A 24,784-nucleotide genomic window follows, 5' to 3' on the forward strand; every position below is an offset into this window, starting at 1 on the left:
ACTGTTATATCATAAAAATATCGTACACTATTATGGATTCTATGTTACTACATTTTTACTTCATATAATCATATTCCATATATCCGATAGTTATTAGTTAGAAATTGAAAAAGATTGAGAAACATTGCACGGAAAAGGATTATATTTTTTCATAATGGAATTAAATTATTTATTTCAGAATGCTTCTTCTTTTACATTAAAAATTTCCTTGTTGTATATGAATAACTTCTTCACACACACTATAATTAAGATATTCAAGAAATTTATTCCACAACTTATTTCTTTTTACAATATTTATAAGATTTACATCTTACAATAAAAATGTACACACTGATAGATCTTTAGATTTATATAAGTTTAATTTAAAAATTTATATTAAATATTACTCATTTTCACTTTCATGAAACTAATGTAACACAATTGTCTATACAAAAATTTATGGAATACTTGTACGTATTCGAAGGCCATGCATATCTTTGATTTCTTCTTTAAGAACCTGCAATTATTCATAAAACAATTTTTATAAAATAATTTTAATATAGTTTCTCATAAAAAAAAAATGATTAGACTCTACCTCGTTAATGATTCGATGCTGCTTTACGGTATTTAGTCCTTTGAATTCTGGAGCAACAACGTTTATATCAAACATAGCACCACATCCTCCTATAAATATAATTATAATTATATCAAATTAAATATGTATAGTTCTTACTATAATATTTTTTAATAAAATGTTTCTTACCTGATACATCAGTGACCTCAATCAGTTGGGCATTGGGAAACTTGTTTGTAAGAATGGATATCATTTTTTGCTCAGCCTGTTTACCTGCAAGTACGCCATTAGGTCCGTTCCATAGCCGAGATAGCAACTGCAACAGTTTGGTTTTATGCATCTTTGTCATTGTAGTCTTTTCGAGACTCATTGCTTATCTATAGTTTACAAAATATTGCTAAAAAAAAATAGATAGACTTAGACTGAAGTGAAACATTTATTAATTACATCAAATTCCGATATGTCTTTGTTTTAAATTAGGTCTATTTTTTTAGTCCTGTAATCTTTGTAAATAAAATAAAATAAAATAATTGTAAAATAAATAAGAGAAAAAAAAGATTAAGGTTTATTCTATTTAGGTTTAAATATATCATCAAGCATTAGAAGAAAGACATAAAGACGAAAATTTGTAAGAAAATATAGTTAAAAAGATCAAATATAAATTATGTAAAAATACATTCTTCTAAGCTTCTAAGCTTCTAACATACCGATATACCGCGAAAACTCGACGTAAACACACGTTGAAACATAGCCGGATGAAGCGATTGCTCTCTATCGTGTATTTATTTTTCTTCTCAGGATTTCGTCGTTGATAAGATATTTTTTCATTGAAAACAATCGAGAAAATCAACGAAGAACATCACTGGTCGACTCGGAATTAACCTCATTAGCGCACGCGTAATTAGGTTAGATTAGGTTACATCAGGTAAAGCTGTAATATATATTCCACATTGGAAGAAAAAAGATAAACTCTGAACTAGTGCAGCCAGTTCAGCTAAAAAAAACAAACCTAGAGAAACGATCTATCAAATTGTGTCGTGAAATAGAGAGATCTAACGTTTTAATAACGCAAATAAATAATATAATATCAAGACTCAGGCAAAAATATATTGTCATGTGTAAAGCTGTAACATATTGTGCTTTCGTGCTGAGTTTGCATTCTCTTTCGAAGTATTCTGAACTCTGTCCCGTGAAACGTATATAGATAAGAAATTTTGAGCTCCGGAAAAGAGGAGGAGCGTCTGTCACAAAAAAGCAAAACGTTGTATGTATGTATGTATGTACATACATACAAACAATTGGATTTGCAATCGTTTGCGACATGGATTATTTGACGCTTGATACTGAGCAGCTGATTGACAATGATTTGTTTTCGTCGACTGCACCGAGCACCACAGTTACACGTAATAATGAAACACAAAAAGGTAATATGATAAATAGTATTATAGTATATAAATTGTATGGTAATTATGCAGAATACCCGCTTCACCTCCGATTTTAATAAATGAGCACTCAATCGACACGTTTTCACTTAAAACGAAAGGATCTGAAAAAAGCCGCGGTCTGCCTTGCGAAGCGAGTTATCGCACGTTAAAGTTGGAGAGTTTAGAGGTTAAGATACTTGTCATATCCACACGATGCAGCGCTATGTGAACATATTTTGGTCACATAATCATTAATTGCAAGTCGCAAACCCATATAAAATAGTATAATTATGGACCTTGCTTTGCGTAGACACAGGGGGTCCGCCCCCCCCCCCCTCAGGGTCCATAATTATACTATTTTATATGGGTTTGCGTCCATAATTATACTATTTTATATGGGTTTGTGACTTGCAATTAATGATTATCGGAAATATATTTTATACTTCGCGCACAATTCTGTTACAACGCATGCGCGCCTGACCGCAGCGTATGCTCACATCGCTATAATTCGTCAAAGTGACAGGTTTCTTAACCTGAAAAGTCGTCAACTTTGACGCTTAATATCTCGTCTCCTGGGACAAAAAGTTTTTTTAAAAGAAAAAACGCATCGAATGAAACCAGTTGGGTCAAAATCGGAGGTGAAGCAGGTATTCTGCATAATTACCAATTATATATAGTACATATGTATTGAAGTGTATAATACGTAACATAAGAGGTTATTTTATGAATTTCTCGTAAATCTTATTGAAAGTAATTATATAATAAATTAAATCTATATTTTTTGTTTCTATTTAACCCTTTCAGAGACACTCTTTAGATATCCTAATATTAAGATATTTAAAAAGCCACACAAAACGTGAAAGTTAGTTACATAAAAAAATGAAAAGGGAAGAGATAAACCACATGTGAGTCACCATCCTTGACAGAGTAAAGTTAAAATAAATTAATGGGAGAAATATATCTCTTACAAATTTATGTGATTTCAAAAATTATAGATTAGTACAAGGCAGTGTAAATCGATGCAGAATGGGAGAGTTAGCAATAAAATAAAACAGGTTTTGTATGTTTCATATTTCAGGTGCCAGTATCTTGGGAACAATTTTTTTAATTGTGAATGCCACACTAGGAGCTGGACTATTAAATTTTCCTCAGGCCTTTGACAAAGCAGGTGGAGTAGGAACTTCCATTGTGGCACAGCTTAGTTTTCTTATATTTATCACAGCTGCTTTAGTGATACTGGCCAGTTGCAGCGACAGTACAGGCACCAATATGCCATGCAAGATGCATTCGCTAGCCTGTGCGGATCTAAATCACTTATTTTCTGTGGAATTTGCGTAGCGGTTTACAGCTTTGGCTGTTGCCTAACGTTCTTAATTATTGTTGGTGATCAATTTGACAGAGTGCTCGCCACATTTTATGGGCTCGACTACTGTCATACTTGGTAATTATCACGGTAACAAAATAAAAAACAATTACAATTTGCAAAATTATTTTAATCTACAAACTGTTAAATTTTTCAGGTATTTATCAAGACCATGTGTGACAGCTTTAACTTGCAGTATATTTATACTGCCACTGTGCTTTTTTAAAAGACTGGACGTTTTAAGTTATGCAAGTTCTGTTGGCTGTGTAACTATTGTATATGTTGTATGGTTGATAACTTACAAAAGCTTTACCGAGCATGACAATACTGTACCACCTATGAAAATTTGGCCAGATAGTGGGTACGAGATTCTGCAGATAGTACCTATTATTTGCTTTGCTTACCAGGTATTTAAATTTAAATTTATTTTATATTTATGTATATATATATATGTTATGATTTATATTACTCTCTTAAATAACATATCAATAACTTATAATAATTTTTATGTATAATAAAAATAATTTTTTAATATTTTATTACTTATTATCTAATATACTATCTAATATTTAAGTTATAATGTCGACATGTAAAAATGCATATGTACGTATTTACAGAGTCACATGACTGCGATACCAACTTACGCCTGCATGAAGGACCGTCGTCTGGGCAAGTTCATTCTGTGCTGTGATTAGCATGCTGATCTGCTTCGTCGCCTACACTACGGTCGGTTATTTCGGCTATGCCATGTTTGGCAGTAACAAAGTACCAAGCGATATTCTGCAAGGCTACACTGATAAGAGCATTATGCTGACCGTTGCGATAATCGCGGTCGCCGTAAAAAATTTCACCACTTATCCCATTGTATTGTACTGTGGTCGGGACGCGCTTCTCGGTATATTCAACGTAGATCTCAATCGAATCGGCGTTCGAGTGATCGTTACATTGGTCTGGTTTATCTCATCGTTGGTCATCGCTATTCTGGTGCCGGACATCTCGCCAGTGATCAATTTACTTGGAGCATTATCTGCAATGTTTATCTTTGTGTTGCCAGGGATTTGTCTTCTACAGAGCATACTCTTGAGAGATCTAGATCTATATTTGAACAAGGATCGCCTGTTGATCGCTTTCGCAATTTTTCTGATCGCGCTCGGCGCTTTTATGTGTGTCGTTTTCATTGAGGCTTTTGAGGATCTACGCAAAATGCCGGTTAAACCACAGCTGATTATCGGCTTCAGACAGCTCAGAGACAGCTTATGTGTTTGATGACAAATACAATTGAACTGGAAGTTAGACATCACACAATCTGTGAAGCTTAGAGAATTGTTATTGTTAATAACAGTCAATTGTATATATTCTCTATATATCTCACATGCGGAATTGCAACGAAATTGGGCAAGCTAATTTATAACTCAGAGACAACCGAGAGATAATTTTACTTTTTCTGATGTAACATTAAGCAAGCTAAGATGTCAAAAAAAGACTGATAAATATATATATATGTACAATACATATATATATGTACATATTTTATTAATAAATTTTTACCAAACAACTCATGCGCGAAGAAGTTGCTGAATTTTTTTACATATTTTTCATATCTTTTATTGTTATTAAGATATGTGCTCAATAATAAAGTATATATTATATATATATTAATTTGATTTATTTTATATTTTTAAAACCATATATGAAGATTAGATTTTATTTTAATAAAAAAATTTGAATAAAGAGAGAGGAAGGGAAGGGAAGCGAGAGGGAAAAATCTTTATATTGATTTTATATATAGGATAAGTTATGATTACTTGACGGTTTTAGAAATAAAATTATAAAGATTAATTAACATAGAATTTTATTTTTGTCGTCAAACAAAAGTTACAGAATGCCATAAATAAATTTTATTATTCTGTACATCATTATTTAATTATGAACATAAATTATTTTGACATACACATACTAATAAACATAAATTATTTTAACATACACATACTATTTAATAAGATCATATACGTACATATCGTATACATACATGCACACCTATGTTGTCTTATCACGCCAGTATTTTCAAGAGACACCTAAAAATATTTTTCTGCCGAATTTTAGACAGAAGGATTGCTGGAGAGAGAAAGATTACACAAAAGACAAAGAATGTTCTTGTCGCACACAAACGCGGCTGTTGAAAAATAAAATAGACAATGTTCACTCGATAAACGGAGTAAATTACGTAGAATATTATATTAGAGACCCTATAATTGTGCAACATTACACTGGCTTTTATATTAAATCAATAACGGCGAGTCACGTAATCGAAAAAAATACTGACGTGATCATAATTATATTGTGGTTATGCAGTCCAAATCCAAAATGTGATTCTCTCTGGAGAAGACCTTATGTGCGGTAAAAAACTTTTCTCTCTCTCTCTCTTCCTCTCACGCATGCATACACTTCTCTTTTTCTCTCGTTCTTTCATTATTTCTCTTTTACTCTTTTTTTCATTCTTTTTTTCTCTTATTCTTATCTTCGTTCGATGACTAGAAACATCTCTTCATATGGATTATTTGGTAAAAAAATAATGCGGAAATGGATAATATTTGCATTGCGGTACAATTATATTATAGCAATGCAACGCAACGCACCGCACCGCGTAATACCGACTGCACGCTATCTCGCAGCAACTTTTTTCACGAATACATTAATTAATACAATAGAAGTCTTCGTGATTGGGCGGAGTAATTAGGGTGGTCACATTTTACATTGTTTTACATCTATAAATTTACACGCTACCGTTTCAAAATAGCAAGTTCTCATAAATCTGAGAAAATAAGACTGTCGCCGTGCCAAGTACATACCGTCAAGTACATACATTCATGTACTTGACACGGCGACAACTTTCACACGGTAGACATATGTACACCCATGTTGCATTGTTACGTCAGAATTTTCAAGAGACACCTAAAAATATTTTTCTGCCGAATTTTAGATAGAAGAATTGCTGGAGAGAAAAAGATTACACAAAAGACAAAGAATGTTCTTGTCGCACACGAAGGCGGCTATTAAAAAATAAGATAGACAATGTTTACTCGATAAACGGAGAATAAGTTACGCAGAATATTAAATTAAAGATCCTATAATTGTGCAACATGACACTGGCTTTTATATTAAATCAATAGCGGCGAGTCATGTGATTGAAAAAAAAAAGAATAAAAAGTGCTGACATGAGTGAACATAATTATACTGTGGTGCTCCAAACCCGAAATGTGATTCTCTCTGGAGATCTTATGTGCGGAAAATAACTCTTTTCTCTCTCTTACACACGTATACACCCCTTTTTCTCTCGTACTCTGTTATTTCCCTTTCACTCTTTGTTCATTACTTTTTTCTTTTATTATCTTGATCGATGACTAGAAACATTTTTTCATATCGATTATTTGGTAAAAAAATAATGCGGAAATGGATAATATCTGTAGAAAAAATAAACTCATCTTCGTAAAGATAGCGCCGTAATCTCGCGTGTATAATTACTACTCTGCACGCTATCCCGCAGCAGCTTTTTTCACGGATACATTAATTAATACAATAGAAGTCCTCGCAATTGGGCAGAGTAATTAGTCGATAGATGGTCACGATAGGTATAAAACGTGATGTAAAACGCAACCATCATCGCCTAATTACTTCATCCAATTGCGTTTTACATCTGAATCTACATGCTACCGTTTTACATGTAAATCTACACGCTGTTTTTTGAAATGGCGAACTTTCATAATCTGAAAGAACAATTAATTGTAACTTGACATATTATTTTGTGTTCTACATATAATTTTATCCAAGCGAAAAAAGGAACATTTATTGTCAAGTTCAGAAGCGGATAATATTTGCGGAAGTATACGATTTCGACGAAAATCAGCAAAGGGAGGTCGATCATTATTGTAAACACAGAGCAATCTAACTACATTGCCATAAGTTAGGCGATTATGCTCCGTCCTGCTTGCGCGCGAGCTCGGGACTCATGCGCGGATATGGTAATACTGGTTTACGAAGGATCGTTGGCTTGACCTTGATCTGTGGTTTGAATGACATCATTTGACTGCCGCCAGTCAGATGCATGTCTGTAAATTTGGCGACAATCTTAGGAGTAGAAGCCGGTAGAACGATAAAATCGTCCGATCGGCCAGCTCGAATCAAATCACTACCTCTGCTGCCACCGCTGTCGACAGTCATCTGATTCCCGTTTTCTGTGTCAATGACGGCGCTTGATTCTTCGTGCTCCGTCGTCTCAATTTGTTTCAGCTTGCTGCTGCCGACCGCGTTCTCACCAGTGCACAAATTCACGATCTTCGTGTTCTTCTTCAGGGTGCACTGGTTCTGCTTGGCAAAGCGTTCGGCAGCAGTGCTCATGTCCGGTGATTCGGGACCACCGCTCGGCGAGGTAGCTTCCGTGCGCGATGGTAGCGTCTGTTGCTGTGGCACCAGCAACGACGATGGCATCGTTTCCTCGTCGGCAGGAAGTCCACATCGTCCAGCAGTTTGAGCATAACTCAGACTGCTGGATGATGTGGACTTCCTGCCGACTGAATCTTGCGTCAATAATGGCAGATCCATCACCAAGTCGGGTGTATGCTTCTGCCGCATCTCGCGAAATTCCTGGGACACGCGGGAATAGGAAGATGGTTTTGCAGTAGGCGGCATCAGCTGTGTCTGCGTCGTAGACAACGAATTTTTCTGTGAATCGCGAACTCTGGCGCGACGTTGCCAGAGCTCGCGATTCACAGAAAAGTTTGTTGTCGCTTGCAGCTCCTGCTGCGACTCGTTGTTCGGTGTTATGGTCGTTGATGTTTCGTGGTTATTACGTTTCTCGTGGTAACCTCGTGGCGAACTTAGATCAACAGTCACAACAGATTGCTGATCTAAGCTCGCGTTACCACCATCATCCTCAATGTATTCGACTCTGTGCTCCGGTTTGACTTGGAGAACGCCATCGACTTTCAGAGAACGAGAAGTACTTGAAATATTATTGGAACAATAAAGAGTCGACACCCTGGCCAGTCTCAACGGAATCTCAGTATTCGTCTGCGAACAATCACAAGAATAATCGTAGCGAGGTTTGAATCGCGCGCGATCGCAAGAGGCAATAATTAACGTTGCCTGAGCGAAATCGGTATACGTGTCTCATTTAGTTTAGCAGGGGATGCGCAGGATCTACGACGTCATCTTGTTCTATCGGGGTTTGTGCGTGCTGCAATGAGATACGAATTATTGTATCGTTATTTACTTTAAATCACATTTCTTTTATTTATACAAGGAGTCTCGGCACCGGTAGCTGTAGCGTCGCGGTTGAAAGTAAAAAAATAATTCTTTTAAGCAGCGTTTTCTATTAAAACGCTGATAATTTTAGAATTGCAAGTTGTTGAAAAAGATTTTTAAGTTTTTAGAATCAACAGAACAAAATTCTTTATTTTTCTCAAGTTTAAGTTAATCTTAAATTTTTATCTTAGCTAAGTTTTATCTACATTTTTATTATTTCAATATATTAAATGTCAATATGTAATATATAGAATATTAAGCTGTTAGATTTATTCCGCAAAGAGAAGATGATAAATTTTTTAAAAGAATATATTTCAAAGGTTACCCGGTAATGGTGGGACCCCGTATATAATTTTACATATAACAAATAATGGAGATGAAAGTGATCACAATGAATGAATTCGTGAAACATCCACATCTGTGTGATACACTGACACTTGTATAATTCATTAACAACACAAGACAATAATATGTGAAAAAGTGCTGATCGATTCGGCAAGATTGATAAAGATTGATTTTGAAGATCTCCATTCAAATGATTCATGATTATGTTTCATGATTATTGCAAAAAATTAACATAATTCGTGACTCATTCCAACACAACTGATGAAGAATAAAATTGTGAAAATTGCACAATATTGAGACACTTATAACTATTCGCATGCAAAATCAGTGCATAAATAAAATAGATACACATGAGACACCCAGTAAACACTAACAATAACGTAATAACGTCAATGTTATAAATTTCCCACTCAACAACGTAGCTGCAATATAACATGCCTTGTACGTAACAATTATATTGTTGAGTGGGAAATTATAACATTAATGTCCCACGGAGAAATGCAGGTCAAAGAAACGTCTATTAAATGTCTATTACTTTGTGTTTACTCGGCAGTACCATTTAAGAAACGGGATTAAAAACTGCTCGTAAAACTGAGTAATAGGTAGATAGGTACAATGCATAGACGGCGGTCGTATCAGCATAATGATAACAGATTAGTTTATCTATTATACTATTTTATATTGTCCGGAAGTCAATAGTGGCTAAAAAAAGTTATTGCAGTGGGTGAGATTGTTTTCTTTACTAAATGTGCGTTTAAAGAATCTGAAACACTAAAATCTGCTCGCGCGGTGTGTCGGTATGTACAACACAATAAAAAGCAAAAACAAAATACGAAAAGAAAAAGATTGGGCATCGAATGAATGATAAATTATTAACGTTCCGTGCCCAGCCCGTTTTTGCGTGTACCACCGATGGTTCACACTGGCGCATTTATTATTTCAGCTCAAAACGTATATATTATAATAACTTTAAGATTGACGTATTATCAAAATAGTGTAGAATAAAAGAAATAAGTTGTCAAATGTTTTATAATAATGTATTTGTTTATATAAAATATTAAACACACACAGCCTGAATGGAAAGTTCAGCGTGGGCCATCGGTGGTACACGGGGCATGGAACGTGTTAAACGGTGGTTTCCAATACCTCTTTACTGCAACATGGTTCAGGCTGCGGTAAGTCACTTGAAGATTTAGACGATCTTGGATCTAATTGAGTGAAATTTTGATAATTTATAAGTTCTTCAATAGACACATCAATTTCTAAAAGAACAAAACAAAATACGATTAATGAAAATAGATGCTAGTTACATATCTAGCAATGACAATATTCAAATAACACATTACCCTCTTCCGAATAGTTACTACTATCCGGTTCTTCTGTGCCTAATGTAGATTCTTCAGTTTCTCTAAAACATAAATTAAACCAATGTAGAAATTTAAAGATTTCTGAAATGACCGAAGAACAGTTTAAACACTGATAAATAATATTTTCTACTTACACATCGTCTAAATCTTCTGTAAAATGTTTCTCATATTTTATCCCGTCTAATTTTTCAGGGAATATTTCTTCGGCATAAATAATAATGTATTTAATAACAATATTTATACAATTTTGACTAATAACGGGATCGTAATTATCTGGAATATTTATGATGGATGGTCCAAAACAAACAGCTAAATTATTAGCATCCATCATATTTTCGTCGGCGTAATCACTCAGGCTGAAACATAGATTACAATTTAATTTAAATGTATCTCTTTTATATTTGCATGTAGATAAATAATACTTACTGGTTAAGAAACGAAAATAAATATCGTAGCACGATAATTATAGATTTTGGTAAAGTGGAAATTAATTCTTTTAATTTTATAATAATGTCATTTGGAGAATTATTTTTCGAAATATCTATTAATTTTTCAAAATAAATTAAAGGGAACAGAGGTTCCCTTAATTCTCTAAGATATAGTTTTAATAAACCCGCAACTGAATTAATATCTGATGCATCGGTAATATAAGCGAGAGGATCTTCTCCTCGCTCAAACGATTCCTTGAATTTATAAATTTCGACTTGTGAACCGGATACACGAAAAATACCCTGATGATGCATTCCATATAAATTAATAATTCGTATACAGCTTTTAATAATAAGAGGTATTTCCTCTTTAGTTGAATCTAAATATTCCTCTAATGATCCTCCAAATAATTTAGTTTGTTGGTTTATTTGTAAGCGGCCAATTTTCCTGCGCGTTTTTTGTCTAATCATTGCAGCAGTTGGAACAGTCATACTGTCATTGGAATCTAGCAAGTGTTCTTTAATAAAATCCTGTTTAGCTTCTAGTCGTGCTATTTTTGATGTTGCCAATAAATATTCCCTAAATTTCTGTAACAAGAGATATGAATATATTAATATACGATAATCACTTATTATATTAATCGTTATTTATCAGATTTTAATTTAATGACATGAGAAACAGCTCACAAGCTATGAAAATTTTATATGTCAATATTTCTTCTATTCACACAAATGTCTTTGAAAGAGTGTAAATAATAAACGTTTTGGTTGATCAAAATTTTAATATTTGGAATACAATAAATTAAATGTTCGAAACGCAAAAATTGTCCACTTAGATAAAAAATATTAATATGTCACTTGAGAAACTTTAGACTTATAAATTGAGATTTGTGATTACTGGAGTGATGTTGCATATATACCTAGATGTCATAAGTTATGCGTACTCGTTGACAGTGATATCGCAAGCAACGATGTCATTAGAACAAAAACAAAGAAAATGAGGAAATTAAAGGAAGTGGAATATGTATAAGGAGAATATTGGATTCACGAGTGTTGTAATGAAAGACTTTGAATTCTCAGACATTTGTGTAAATGAAAAAAATATGTATTGACATATAAAATCTTGTCTTAGCTTTTGAGTCATTTCTCATGTCATTGAATTTTAAATTGTATGAGTTTTTTATATTTATTATATTTTAATAAATTTTTATAGAACAGAGCGTAATCTAATTTAAATTATTTGTCTAATTATTTTTAATTGTGATTTAAATATAAGCAAAACAAATATTTTTAATATCAACTATACACATTTAATTTCTTACATTTTGATTATTTTCAGGAAGAATTCTTTTGTATTTTGTCTATAATGATTTTTATTACGGTAAGTCAGAAATTATCCGCAATATCCGAATTATGTTTTAATTGAAAAAATTGTGGAGAATCTTACTTTCGTCGAAATAAAAGCAATAGAAACAATCTTAATTTTAAACGTGCAATAATTTTAAATATTTATTATATTTCCAAATTTTTCTTTTCAAACATTTTAATGTAAAAGTTATTTTATTTTAGAAAAATTATAGATTGAAGTACCAAGCACAATGTGTTTTTGAACTATTTGTTTACTTGTCTCTACACACATTTCCTCTGTTCTTTGAGTATAAATGCGATGATCAATATACTATTGCACAACTGTGCCGTTCGCTCGCAAGAAAAAAAAAGAAAGTCTTGTATTACTTACAGTGAGATAAAATTCTTCGGTTTCTTGTTTGTCAGCCCGTAATTTAATTTGCAGTGTCTCTGGCGGCTTAGATGTCGATGCCGCATTTTCACCAAAATATTTGGTGCAATCATCTTTCGTAGTTTGCATTTCAAGTAAACTTTTTTCGGTCGTTTCAAGGGTCTTGTATACTTCTTCCGACTCTATTCGTAGTGTTGTTACTCTGCTCTGCAGTTGCTGTAGCCGTTGCTCCATTTCCGTGCGCAACAACTTTTGTAATTCGGGTTCTGTATTCTACAAAAAAAACAAATAAATCAATAAACTGTAATTTAATAGCGATAACAGCCGTGAAAGATTTGATAAACAAAATTCATAAATATTTTCGAAATAAATTTCTTTTTATTGTTATATTTGAGATATATGTTTTGTTGCTTTATTGTTTTATTTTCTTTCTATATTATGCAAATTATTATAAATAAATATTATACTGTAACATATATGTTTTTAGCATTATAGAACATAACATAAAAAAATGAATCATATATAGAATAAAAAACACAATTAATTAAAATAAAATTAAAAATTTAAGTATGTAAATTAGAGAATGATAAATTAAGAACTTAATTCAAACTCGGCTTGTACCTCGTGTTCATGGCCTTCAAACTCAAATTTTCTTGGAATCATAAAGGCCGTATTGTATGACTCCAAAAACTTTTGTTTATCGCCACGTGAATCCAAGGAATTCACCGTAGCGCCCAACATATCAGCGCTAGATTTTAACGAAAAGCGCCTTCCTTCTTCTGCGCTGAGGTGCATATGTAATGCTCTCGTAAGACAATTATGGAATCCGAAATCCATGCACTGCAAGAAAAACAGACAAAGTTGAATTTTTTTTCATACACTTTTTTTCATTGATACATCTTTTATACTTTTATATATCTTGGAATAGTAAGTTTTATCGTTACTTTTCACTTTCTATTATGTAAATCATTAAAATATTTAGATCTTGCATGTTAAAAATTTGATTCTATTTAATATGTAATATTTACATTTTATTAGCATTTACAATTGCAAAATTACAGTATAGTGAACAAGTACAAATGTTACGAAAAAACAGCTCGGCTGTGATCGTGCGTTTAATCGAATCTACATGTGATTAAGGGTGACTATTTTCAATGTCAGTTAACTTTAATCGAAAGTTTAAACTTGTCGACAGAATTGCTAATATAAAAAATAAAAATATCGTCATTAAAAAAAAAATTCAAACCTTTTTCTTCTTTGATGACGTGCGATATTTAATTTATGTTGGTATTTTTGTCGACAAGTTTAAATCGTTGGTTAATGTTAATCGATATTAGAAATAGTCACTCTAAATAGGCGACTTACGTCGATAAGGTCAGACAGATCGTCAACGAAATATTTGTGTATCGTAGTATTTGATGCTTCCAAACACAGGAGATACTCATTTCGTGCCTTCAATGCCTTCAACTTCGCCTCCTGGCACTTACTCTTCCTCTGAAAAAGGAAATTCTGAATTAGATAATGATGCTTTATCTCGAATTGCGAACGGCGGAGGTCATTTCGTCTAATTAGTCTTATTGATCGATCATGTATTGTATTTAACAGCAGCACATTAATTGCCTCGCAAATAGCGGAATGAGTTCCGCTTTTCCGTATCGGCGTTTCCTTGTTTCATTTTTAATATCCTATTTAAAATTTTGAAGAGCGGAATTTATTTGGAAATATTTTAAATAAATCCCAGAGCGCGCCGGTCACCAGTGATTCCCATACAGACAACATATTAATATATTGATTACAAATAAAATATGTAAAAAAAAAAAAAAAAATAACAATTAACTTTAACCGAAAAATTAATAAAAATTAAAAAAATTATTTTTATAAATAAAATATATTTTTGGAAGACCAATATAATATAATCAATACAACAGACAATATAATATAATATAATCTCACAGATAATTCTATTGAAAAAATTTTTGATTCTAGATTTCACAATCGATAAAATTTGTATTTTTTTAATACAAATGCAAATAGCGGTATTGAGTACAACGTGTTGTCGATCTCTTTCTCTCCCCCCTTTCCCCCTCCCCCAAGTCTTTTGACTGGCTCCCCATGCTCTTCTCCCTACTGATGTCCCTTTTGCTTTTAGACTGTTTCAACCGTCTGTCTTACCACGCTTATAGCTATGTTGCAAGAGGACAGATTTTTCCATCGAACTGCAGGAGGTTGATTGTGTATCATTGTAGTGAAAATTACAATAATGAGCAAATTTAGGTTATTGATCAATAAGATCATAAATACGTTAGTAAATATGCTTACTTTTGTAATTTTCATTACATTGCATAATACACAATTGACCCCCAGCTGTTTGGATTTGGACGACGTACGAAAAAATGTATCCGAAAAGAAATATACGTCGTACGGATTTTCTAGCATTTTCTTTTTCGATGCCGCAAAGTGAAATTATACTCGGCTTATATCGGCTTGAAAAACGCTTTGTGTGTTCTCGCCTTCGTAGACATATAAATAGTAAAACAAATTCTATTATCCCAGTAGAAAGCAAAGCATTTGATAATGTAAAAATATAAAACAATGACAGACACTGTAATATTTTTATTAAAATCTTTCAAAGTTGATCAATGTTTTATTAACAGTGTACAAAAATTATCATCGCGGTAAATCTGAATCGTGATAGATAAGCCGATTAATGGTCAATCCGCGCCGTTCGACAATTTAAATCTCCGATTATTTTGCATATTTTGTTTGTAGACTACATTTGTTTGACTACAAATAAAATATGCAAAATAAGCAGGGATTTAAATGGTCGAACGGCGCGGATTGACCATTAATCGGCTTATCTATCACGATTCAGATTTACCGCGATGATAATTTTTGTACACTGTTAATAAAACATTGATCAACTTTGAAAGATTTTAATAAAAATATTACAGTGTCTGTCATTGTTTTATATTTTTACATTATCAAATGCTTTGCTTTCTACTGGGATAATAGAATTTGTTTTATTATTTATATGTCTACGAAGGCGAGAACACACAAAGCGTTTTTCAAGCCGATATAAGCCGAGTATAATTTCACTTTGCGGCATCGAAAAAGAAAATGCTAGAAAATCCGTACGACGTATATTTCTTTTCGGATACATTTTTTCGTACGTCGTCCAAATCCAAACAGCTGGGGGTCAATTGTGTATTATGCAATGTAATGAAAATTACAAAAGTAAGCATATTTACTAACGTATTTATGATCTTATTGATCAATAACCTAAATTTGCTCATTATTGTAATTTTCACTACAATGATACACAATCAACCTCCTGCAGTTCGATGGAAAAATCTGTCCTCTTGCAACATAGCTATAAGCGTGGTAAGACAGACGGTTGAAACAGTCTAAAAGCAAAAGGGACATCAGTAGGGAGAAGAGCATGGGGAGCCAGTCAAAAGACTTGGGGGAGGGGGAAAGGGGGGAGAGAAAGAGATCGACAACACGTTGTACTCAATACCGCTATTTGCATTTGTATTTAAAACAATGCAAATTTCATCGATTGTGAAATCTAGAATAAAACATTTTTTCAATAGAATTATCTGTGAGATATTGGTTTTCCAAAAATATATTTTATTTATAAAAAGAATTTTTTTAATTCTTATTAATTCTTCGGTTAAAGTTAATTGTTATTTTTTAATATTTCTACATATTTTATTTGTAATCAATATATCTCACAATGTGAGATAATTCGGCGAGAAACGGGAGTCTCAATCAACAAAACTGTCCCATCTCGAGGACAGTTTCATTGCGCCAAGAATGACGGGACGGAATGAGATAGGCAATTGATGGGCAGAACGTGAAAGACCGAGTTCTCGTCAGATTCCGCGAATATTGATACATACGTAATCTCCTTTCGATCTCGCTTCCAGAAATTGCCTGATCTTCTGAGGAACATAACATGGTAAATATGGCAATGTATACACACGTGGTGATCAAACTCGATGTGACGCAACAGTTGAACGGAATCCGGCACATCACGTTAGTTTGCGATACGAAGTAATCCACAATAGGTTTGTTCGCCTCGAATGCCCCAATATGCTCTAATCTATAGTATTACGTTATGTATACGTTATGTATTGCGTTATGTATACAGATTGGAGCGTACTGGAGCATATTGGGGCATGCAATGCGAACACCTCTTCTAAGATGTACTACGTGACAACGACTATATACGTAATGGCACTAAAAATATTAAAATTCTTCAAATGTAACAAAATATCAATAAAACAATATATAATACACAATATACAATCAGGAGAGATATTATTTATAAATAAATAATTCCTCAAGAATTTTCTTAAAAATTCGGGAATTTCTCATAACTTTCCTAAAGGGAAAATTTCTCGTAATCATCCTGAAAGTGTTTATTTGCAAAATATAAAACGGGATATTATATTTTACGACCTACCTTGTTAATTTCCTTTTCGACAAGCTTGTACTTCTTGCTGCGTACGAGTTTCTGGTGCAAGCGGCTGTCAGCGTTCGCCATCTCAAGTTTGCTGCGTTGCCGCTCGGCGACGCAGAGCTTTGTCTCCGCTTGTTTAGATTCAGCCTGGTAAGTTTGATAAGTCTTCATCGTTGCATGAAGCTCGTTTAGCACTCGGAGTATCTCTTCATGAATCTCATAGCCGATTTCTCGGCACTATAATATAAAAGAAATAATATATACTATAATTGTATAATATATAATTTTACAACTTTTTTTTATAGTTACCTCAACGCCGTCGGAAAGAATGACAGAATATGATAAATGATATAGCAAGTGATAAATGATATAGCAAGTGATATAAATGTACAAAACAAAAGAAAAAATTAAATTATTTTATTTCAAATCAATATGTTTACACATCGCGTAGCAATATCGTCGTATTGAAGAAGTATACGTATGATACTCACTCGTTTGTAAATTCGCTGTATATCTTCCATCATTTGATTGAGATGGCCCACGAGGTGGACGCTGTAGACCTCGGACAGAGCAGAATAGTCTTTGCTAAGGGACTTAGTCTCGTTCATGAGTTGCTGATAGAGATCAGAGAGAGAAAATAGGAGCCATTCCCGCCTGCACAAAACGATCAATAAAGATATGAAACGGGCGGCGGATGCGTAATATTGACATAATTACACGGTAATTAAATCGACGAATCGCTAACGAGGCGATAAAGATCGCATTATCATGTTGCGCGATCGAACGCATCGTCTCATTGTCATTATGTTTATACAATGTAATGTGAGAAAAATAATTATATTGAAATAATAATTAAAATAATTATAACCAGTAATAAATTTAATGACTTACTTATGTTTATGCTCCTTATTCTTCATTTGTGTAGCCAATTTGTCGAGATTCTTGCTGTGGTCCAGCTCCATTTCTGCTTTTTTGCGGTAGAAGTCCTGAAGCTCAGCTGCGAAGGCAACCTGCGCTTCCATTCGCATGTCGAGGCATTTTAGTTGTTCATTCAGCTGCAGCCGTATATCTAAAATTAAAGAACATATGTGAACATACAAACTCAGATTAGAGGTGAGAAGAAATTTTAATAGAGCGAGGAAAACTGGCTCTCTTCGATACACTGGAAAATTTTTAGAAGCTCCCAGCGAATCTACAGCAAAGCGATAATCGCTAAACGCAAAAGCTGGAAAGAATTGGGCTGTCTCAAGTTTCCAAATAGAGGATATATATATATATATATATATACATATATACTCCGATCATTCTCTTGAAATGTTGAGCATCACGAGTTATCTAAATTCTCTTTTGTCATTAATAAAAAGAGCAAAGTATTATATTATATTATATTACATTATATAAATATATAATGTAATATAATATAATATAATACTTTGCTCTTTTTATTAATGACAAAAGAGAATTTAGATAACTCGTGATGCTCAACATTTCAAGAGAATGATCGGAGTTTTCTTTCCGCGAGCGAGTCTCGATGCATTACCGGCCAGCCAGACGAAAGTTTTATTGATTTCCACCGCGTGATTCATCCCTCCCGAAAGAACTCGAAGCGATCTTTGACCCCGAAACGCGAATAAAATCACCATCCCGCTCGTCACAACGCGTGATGAGAGCAGGAGTAATACGCGATATTCTGTTTACCTTTTGTCCAAGCTTCCCATTCATGGCGTCCGGCCATGGGAAGTTTGAACATTTCGCCCTTCGCGTTATTTATTATCGGACTTGAGTTTGTTCGTTCGCTCCTCGTCGTTGCTGTCCCTCGTTCACCCACGTTCACCAGTCGTTCTACTTGAGCACGTTACAATATAGATTCATGTCACTGTTTTCTCGCGCGTATACACGCGCCGACGCGCATGTAGCGACACATACACTTTCATGCACACTTAACACATACACTACACGTATGTTATTTCTCGCGACCGCGATATTTCCAGACTCGACCGCGTAAACTAGCTTGTAAGGACAGGCAGTGACTGCTTTGACCGTCGTTAAATTAACCGCAATTACCATCGTCCCCGGGGGCCCACACACGCTTTCTCACGCACACGCGCCTATTGCGACAGTCAGCAAACGCGAGTAGAAGGCAGGCGCGGTGAGAATAATCAATAATTGATACTGAAGTATCAACGAGGCAAAGTATCCGTGCCATATCGATACCGGAAGTTGCGTCCGGCATAACCGACCGACTGACGCCAGTAGCGATGTCGTACACGAATAAAAAAAGATCTGGAAGAGAGATGCACGTCTTTTTTTCTCCTCCGTCTTTCACTCGATTTTTTAACTCGCGATGAGAAACGGTACCGGCGACAAAACGAAACGGAGCGGAGCATCGTTCCTCTCGGCACGGCGGTGTCGTTGCTCCAGCGCCGGCGACGGGAGGCCGGAGGAGGGAGGGTGGTTAGTTAAGTGGTTGGCTGAGATCGAACTAGATGGTCGCCAGGCAACCGGATTTTCCATCTCATTCTCTCACGCGCGAATACAAGTCTCTCTCCCCTTTCCCGTCCTTCTGCCTGGCCATGTTGCCGACTTACTCGTTCGTTCGTTCGGCTACGACACGCTCTCTCTTATTCTATCATATTCGCTTTGCTCCGCGACGCATCGCGGACTCTTCCTCCCGCATACGCTACACGCACATACACCACCTCCTACGCTGCTTCTCACGCGCTCACCCTTCACGTGCCAGAGGATGCAACGAAGGATCTTTCTTCTTTTCTAGATGCTGCACTGTGCTTTGGCGCTAATAACGCCCGTAATTAAAATGCGTGATACTCAACGTCTCACTTTTATACTCGAAAAGATACGTTTTTCGGGCAAAATAATTTTTTAAAAAAAGCTCTAATAATTTTAACTATCAGAACTTTTTGAAAAGGCATTGTGCATGCCCAGAACTATACGAAAACTGATTTGGAATAAACAGAACTCTTGAAAATCAACCGGCGTCTCATCTGTATATCTATAGATACAAAGATTTGCTTGTTCTTATTTTATCTTTATTAATATTTTTTTGCTTTTAGAAAGTGGAACTCTTCTTAAAACTCTTGTAGAACTATAAATCTTTTAAATTCTAACAATTATTGACAGCGCCGCATTTATACTTTTGGAGGCTCTAGGCGCAACATCATTATGAGGTCTCAAAAGAACAAGTCTATTTCAGTTAATCAAATTCATACGCATTTTTTTTTAAGTTTATGGAAAATAAAAGTCGGCATGCATTACATGATGCAAAAAGGCGTAATTTAATAAACAATTACCGCTTACAAATTTTTCAGCGGCCTCTAGTTTTTATATTATAAATTTAATATTTAAAAGTAAATATTTTATTTTGCAACTATAACTAGGCTGTTTTTTATATTGTCATTAGTGAGGAGTAAGATTTCAAAATGAGGCCCCAGCTTGCGCCTAATGCGCCTTATGGTGAATGCGGCCGTCATTATTGATAAAGAAAATGTCGTAGGACAAAGTCTATAATTCTATAATAATTCTATAATATTTTTATTTTAAATTATTCAGCATCCATATACATTGTAAAATATATATATTATAGAATATATATTATATATATAGTGATGCTCAATCGTGTAAATGCTGATAGTCAATAGGACAGACTAAAATAGTAAAGAACTCTTTGGTACGAGAGTGCGTACTGCTTCCGTTTCTGAGCATTCATCGTGGGCGAGTACGAAAACTAAAATCGGTCCGGAAATCTACGCCGGAAATAGCCGGTCGGCGCCGTACGACTTCTGGCGTAGGTAGGCCGATATATACAAAAGCTACGCTGCGAAATGCCTCAGAACAAACCGAGACGCCAACTTCACGCAGCGTCTCACTTTGTTCTACGACATTTTCTTTATCAATAATTGTTAGAATTTAAAAGATTTATAGTTCTACAAGAGTTTTAAGAAGAGTTCCACCTTCTAAAAGCAAAAAAATATCAATAAAGATAAAATAAGAACAAGCGAATCTTTATATCTATAGATATACAGATGAGACGCCGGTTGATTTTCAAGAGATCTGTTTATTCCAAATCAGTTTTCGTATAGTTCTGAGCATGCACAATGCCTTTGCAAAAAGTTCTGATAGTTAAAATCATTAGAACTTTTTTTAAAAAATTATTTTGCCTGAAAAACGTATCTTTTCGAGTATAAAAGTGAGACGCTGGTCGATTTTCGAGAGTTCTATTTATTCCAAATCACTTTTCGTATAGTTCTGGGCATGCACAATGCCTTTCCAAAAAATTCTGATAGTTACAACAATTAGAACTTTTTTTAAAAAAATATTTTGCTCAAAAAACGTATCTTTTCGAGTATAAAGATGAGATGCTGGTTGATTTTCAAGAGTTCTGTTTATTCCAAATCACTTGTCGTATAGTTTTGGGCATGCACAATACCTTTCCAAAGAGTTCTGATAGTTACAACAATTAAAACTTTTTTTAAAAAATTATTTTGCCCGAAAAACGTATTTTTTCGAGTATAAAGGTGAGACGCTGGTCGATTTTCACGAGTTCTGTTTATTCCAAATCACTTTTCGTATAGTTCTGGACATACACAATGCCTTTCTAAAGAGTTCTAATAATTACAACAATTAGAACTTTTTTTAAAAAATTATTTTGCTCAAAAAACGTATCTTTTCGAGTATAAAGGTGAGACGCTGGTCGATTTTCAAGAGTTCTGTTTATTCCAAATCACTTTTCGTATAGTTCTGGGCATGCACAATGCCTTTCCAAAGAGTTCTGATAATTACAACAATTAGAAATTAAAATAAAAAATTATTTTGCCCGAAAAACATTTCTTTTTGAGTATAAAAGTGAGATGCTGGTCATATGTCGATAGTTCTATCGATTTTAAATGACATTTCATGTCAGTCCGTAATCACTTTTTATTTTTACGAAAAGTTCTATGCGTAAAAGTTATTAGAATGTTGATTAAACAAATTAAATCTCTCGAGACGTTGGACGTATAAATACCGAGCTATTGAGGTGAGACACTAATCGTTTTTCTACAACGTTATGGATTTAAAAATTTTTATTTCAGTGTGTAAAAATGTATTGTTTTAAATGTACTTATCTTGTTCTTAGCATAACCCAGAATCACGGCGTTGACATTTAAAACAATACACTTTTACACAGAGAAATAAAAATTTTTTAATCTATGACGTTGTAGAAAAACGATCAGCGTCTCACCTCGATAGTTCAGTATTTATACGTCTAGCGTTTCGAATGATTTAATTTGTTTAATCAACATTCTAATAACTTTTACGCATAGAACTTTTCGTAAAAATGAAAAGTGATTACGTGACTGACATGAAATGTCATTTAAAATCGATAGAACCATCGACATATGACCAGCATCTCACTTTTATACTCAAAAAGAAATGTTTTTCGGGAAAAATAATTTTTTATTTTAATTTCTAATTGTTGTAACTGTCAGAACTCTTTGGAAAGGCATTGTGCATGCCCAGAATTATACGAAAAGTGAGTTGGAATAAACAGAACTCTTGAAAATCGACCAGCGTCTCACCTTTATACTCGAAAAAATACGTTTTTGTGGCAAAATAATTTTTTAAAAAAAGTTCTAATTGTTGTAACTATCAAAACTTTTTGGAAAGGCATTGCGCATACCCAGAACTATACAATAAGTGATTTGGAATAAACAGAACTCTTGAAAATCGACCAGCGTCTCACCTTTATACTCGAAAAGATACGTTTTTCGGGCAAAATAATTTTTTAAAAAAAGTTCTAATGGTTTTAAATATCAGAACTCTTTGGAAAGGCATTGTGCATGCCCAGAACTATACGAGAACTGATTTGGAATAAACAGAACTCTCGAAAATCAACCGGTGTCTCATCTGTATATCTATAGATATAAGGATTCGCTTGTTCTTATTTTATCTTTATTGATATTTTTTTGCTTTTAGAAGGCTGAACTCTTCTTAGAACTCTTGTAGAACTATAAATTTTTAAAATTTTAACAATTATTGATAAAGAAAATGTCGTAGGACAAAGTGAGACGCTGCGTGAAGTTGGCGTCTCAGTTTGTCCTGAGGCATTTTCGTTGGTTTAATAGCCAGAACTCTTAATTATTTGTGAGTTTCCGCGAAATGATACGTCAGCTTCACACACAAATAATTAAAATTTAAATCGAGCTATTTTTTTATTTTGACTTCTGTAGATTTATTTTAACGGGAAATTTAATGCTGCAATTTAATATATATATATATATAAAATATGGAAAAACAGTTAATATTATACGTTTTTTTTATTTTATAATAATTTAGCATATTATGTCTGGCTGGGACAAAATCAAATAAATTACAAATATCTGATAATAAAAATCAATAGAAAAGTGTAGGCTCCAATAATTTAACAAATAATAATAATAAATAAAAAGGCAGAAAGAGCAGTTGCTAGTTATTCATACAGTATAATTTCTCTTAGTGTACATCGACAAACGTTTTGACCTAGATTAGACCTTTATCAGTGTCATACAATATAAACATAATAAAATTTAACAAGTAACAGAGAATTTCATGAACGTCGAATCAATAAGCATATAATTTTCATGGTACTCAATGGCACATGAAAGCTCACTAATTTCATTCCACGCCACGAAAATTATATGCTTATTGATTCGACATTCATGAAATTCTCCGTTACTTGTTAAATTTTATTATGTTTATATTGTATAACACTGATGAAGACCTAATCTAGGTCGAAACGTTTGTTGATGTACATTAAGAGAAATTATACTGCATAAATAATTAGCAACGGCTCTTTCTGCCTTTTTATTTATTATTATTATTTGTTATCTGATAATATTTAATACTTTATATCTATGCAGTCATGTCATTCTACAAAATAGTATTAAAAATGTTAAAAGCTCACTGTTAAAAATAAGTAGTTTTCGCGTAGAGCCGAGTCGCTTAATGGGTGACTTGACGCCGTTGATTTCCTCCTCATCCATGATTCCGCGTTGGCAGTGATAATATGGCAGTGTTATACTTTGATTTTCTGAATTCTCTTATTAGGGCGATGAAAGATGCTGCATGCGCTCACACGCACTCGGGCTCACATACACATAATAATGTAACGCGCGTACGCCGGTACGCGTCTATCGTCGCGCGCGAACGACAATCGAAGAGAGCGAAGGTGGACGCAACGCACGTACGACACTCACCGCGATTTAAAGTATTCTCTAGAACACGAGAAAACTTAATTATGCTTTTATTGACTGTTCGTCGAAACCGGTTTACGCCAGTCGGTTTACGGGCAGCCAGTCAGTCGTTAGATAGTAAGGGAGATACACCCAATACGTGTTTTGTACACAGTCCAAATCTTCTCGAGTATACACTCTATATTAGTCTATATTCACGTTTGCTCGTCGCAACTAACTTGCACCTGATCGACGATAAATCCGAATTGTATAACTGTAGTTAACCGAACAGCCGAATTAAGCTTAACTGTAGCGCCTAACTTAACTGACTGAAGTTGATTGCATTGAGATCCCGATCGCGCGTTAGAGATTTAGACGACTTCTCATCACGTAATGTCTACTGGCTGATTGCCTTGACTGTCCTCGAGGCTACCGTGACGCGAATATTCTTAAGTGAACGTATATTACATTTAACTTCGGAAGCCTTCCGTCGTTGCTACCGCACCGGTGCTACCCGAACACATCATCACGTTTCATTCGCAACTGTTCACGATTTGCGTCGCGTCTCACTGCCATTACACGGCAATCGTTAAGA

At 34.1% G+C, this 24,784-nt stretch overlaps 2 protein-coding genes and 1 pseudogene across 4 annotated transcripts; 1 reads left to right on the plus strand and 2 right to left on the minus strand.

The window, feature by feature from the left end:
* Positions 1 to 245: 245 nt before the first annotated feature.
* Positions 246 to 1,403, minus strand: LOC105668625 (bolA-like protein 3). 2 transcript variants are annotated; one of them, XM_012361075.2, is made up of 4 exons: positions 1,261 to 1,403; positions 743 to 869; positions 575 to 663; positions 246 to 496 (listed from the first exon to the last, which is right to left on the minus strand). In XM_012361075.2, exons 1-4 carry the CDS (start codon positions 1,300 to 1,302, stop codon positions 437 to 439), a joined length of 318 nt encoding a protein of 105 aa, XP_012216498.1. In that variant the 5' UTR covers positions 1,303 to 1,403; the 3' UTR covers positions 246 to 436. The 2 variants fall into 2 exon arrangements, with proteins under 2 accessions (XP_012216498.1, XP_012216496.1); XM_012361073.2 differs by having other exon boundaries at positions 743 to 950; positions 1,261 to 1,400.
* A 76-nt stretch (positions 1,404 to 1,479) lies between these two features.
* On the plus strand, positions 1,480 to 5,608 carry LOC105668624 (sodium-coupled neutral amino acid transporter 7-like; annotated as a pseudogene).
* On the minus strand, positions 5,176 to 24,784 carry LOC105668618 (SLIT-ROBO Rho GTPase-activating protein 1-like). 2 transcript variants are annotated; one of them, XM_067361084.1, is made up of 12 exons: positions 23,922 to 24,784; positions 17,876 to 18,053; positions 17,476 to 17,638; positions 16,988 to 17,221; positions 13,885 to 14,013; positions 13,141 to 13,359; positions 12,520 to 12,792; positions 10,780 to 11,369; positions 10,488 to 10,709; positions 10,333 to 10,394; positions 10,133 to 10,248; positions 5,176 to 8,407 (listed from the first exon to the last, which is right to left on the minus strand). In XM_067361084.1, exons 1-12 carry the CDS (start codon positions 23,998 to 24,000, stop codon positions 7,310 to 7,312), a joined length of 3,363 nt encoding a protein of 1,120 aa, XP_067217185.1. In that variant the 5' UTR covers positions 24,001 to 24,784; the 3' UTR covers positions 5,176 to 7,309. The 2 variants fall into 2 exon arrangements, with proteins under 2 accessions (XP_067217185.1, XP_067217186.1); XM_067361085.1 differs by lacking the exon at positions 23,922 to 24,784 and adding an exon at positions 18,683 to 19,381.

This window comes from Linepithema humile, chromosome 1, assembly GCF_040581485.1.
Source record: "Linepithema humile isolate Giens D197 chromosome 1, Lhum_UNIL_v1.0, whole genome shotgun sequence".
Classification (NCBI taxonomy): Eukaryota; Metazoa; Arthropoda; class Insecta; order Hymenoptera; family Formicidae; genus Linepithema; species Linepithema humile.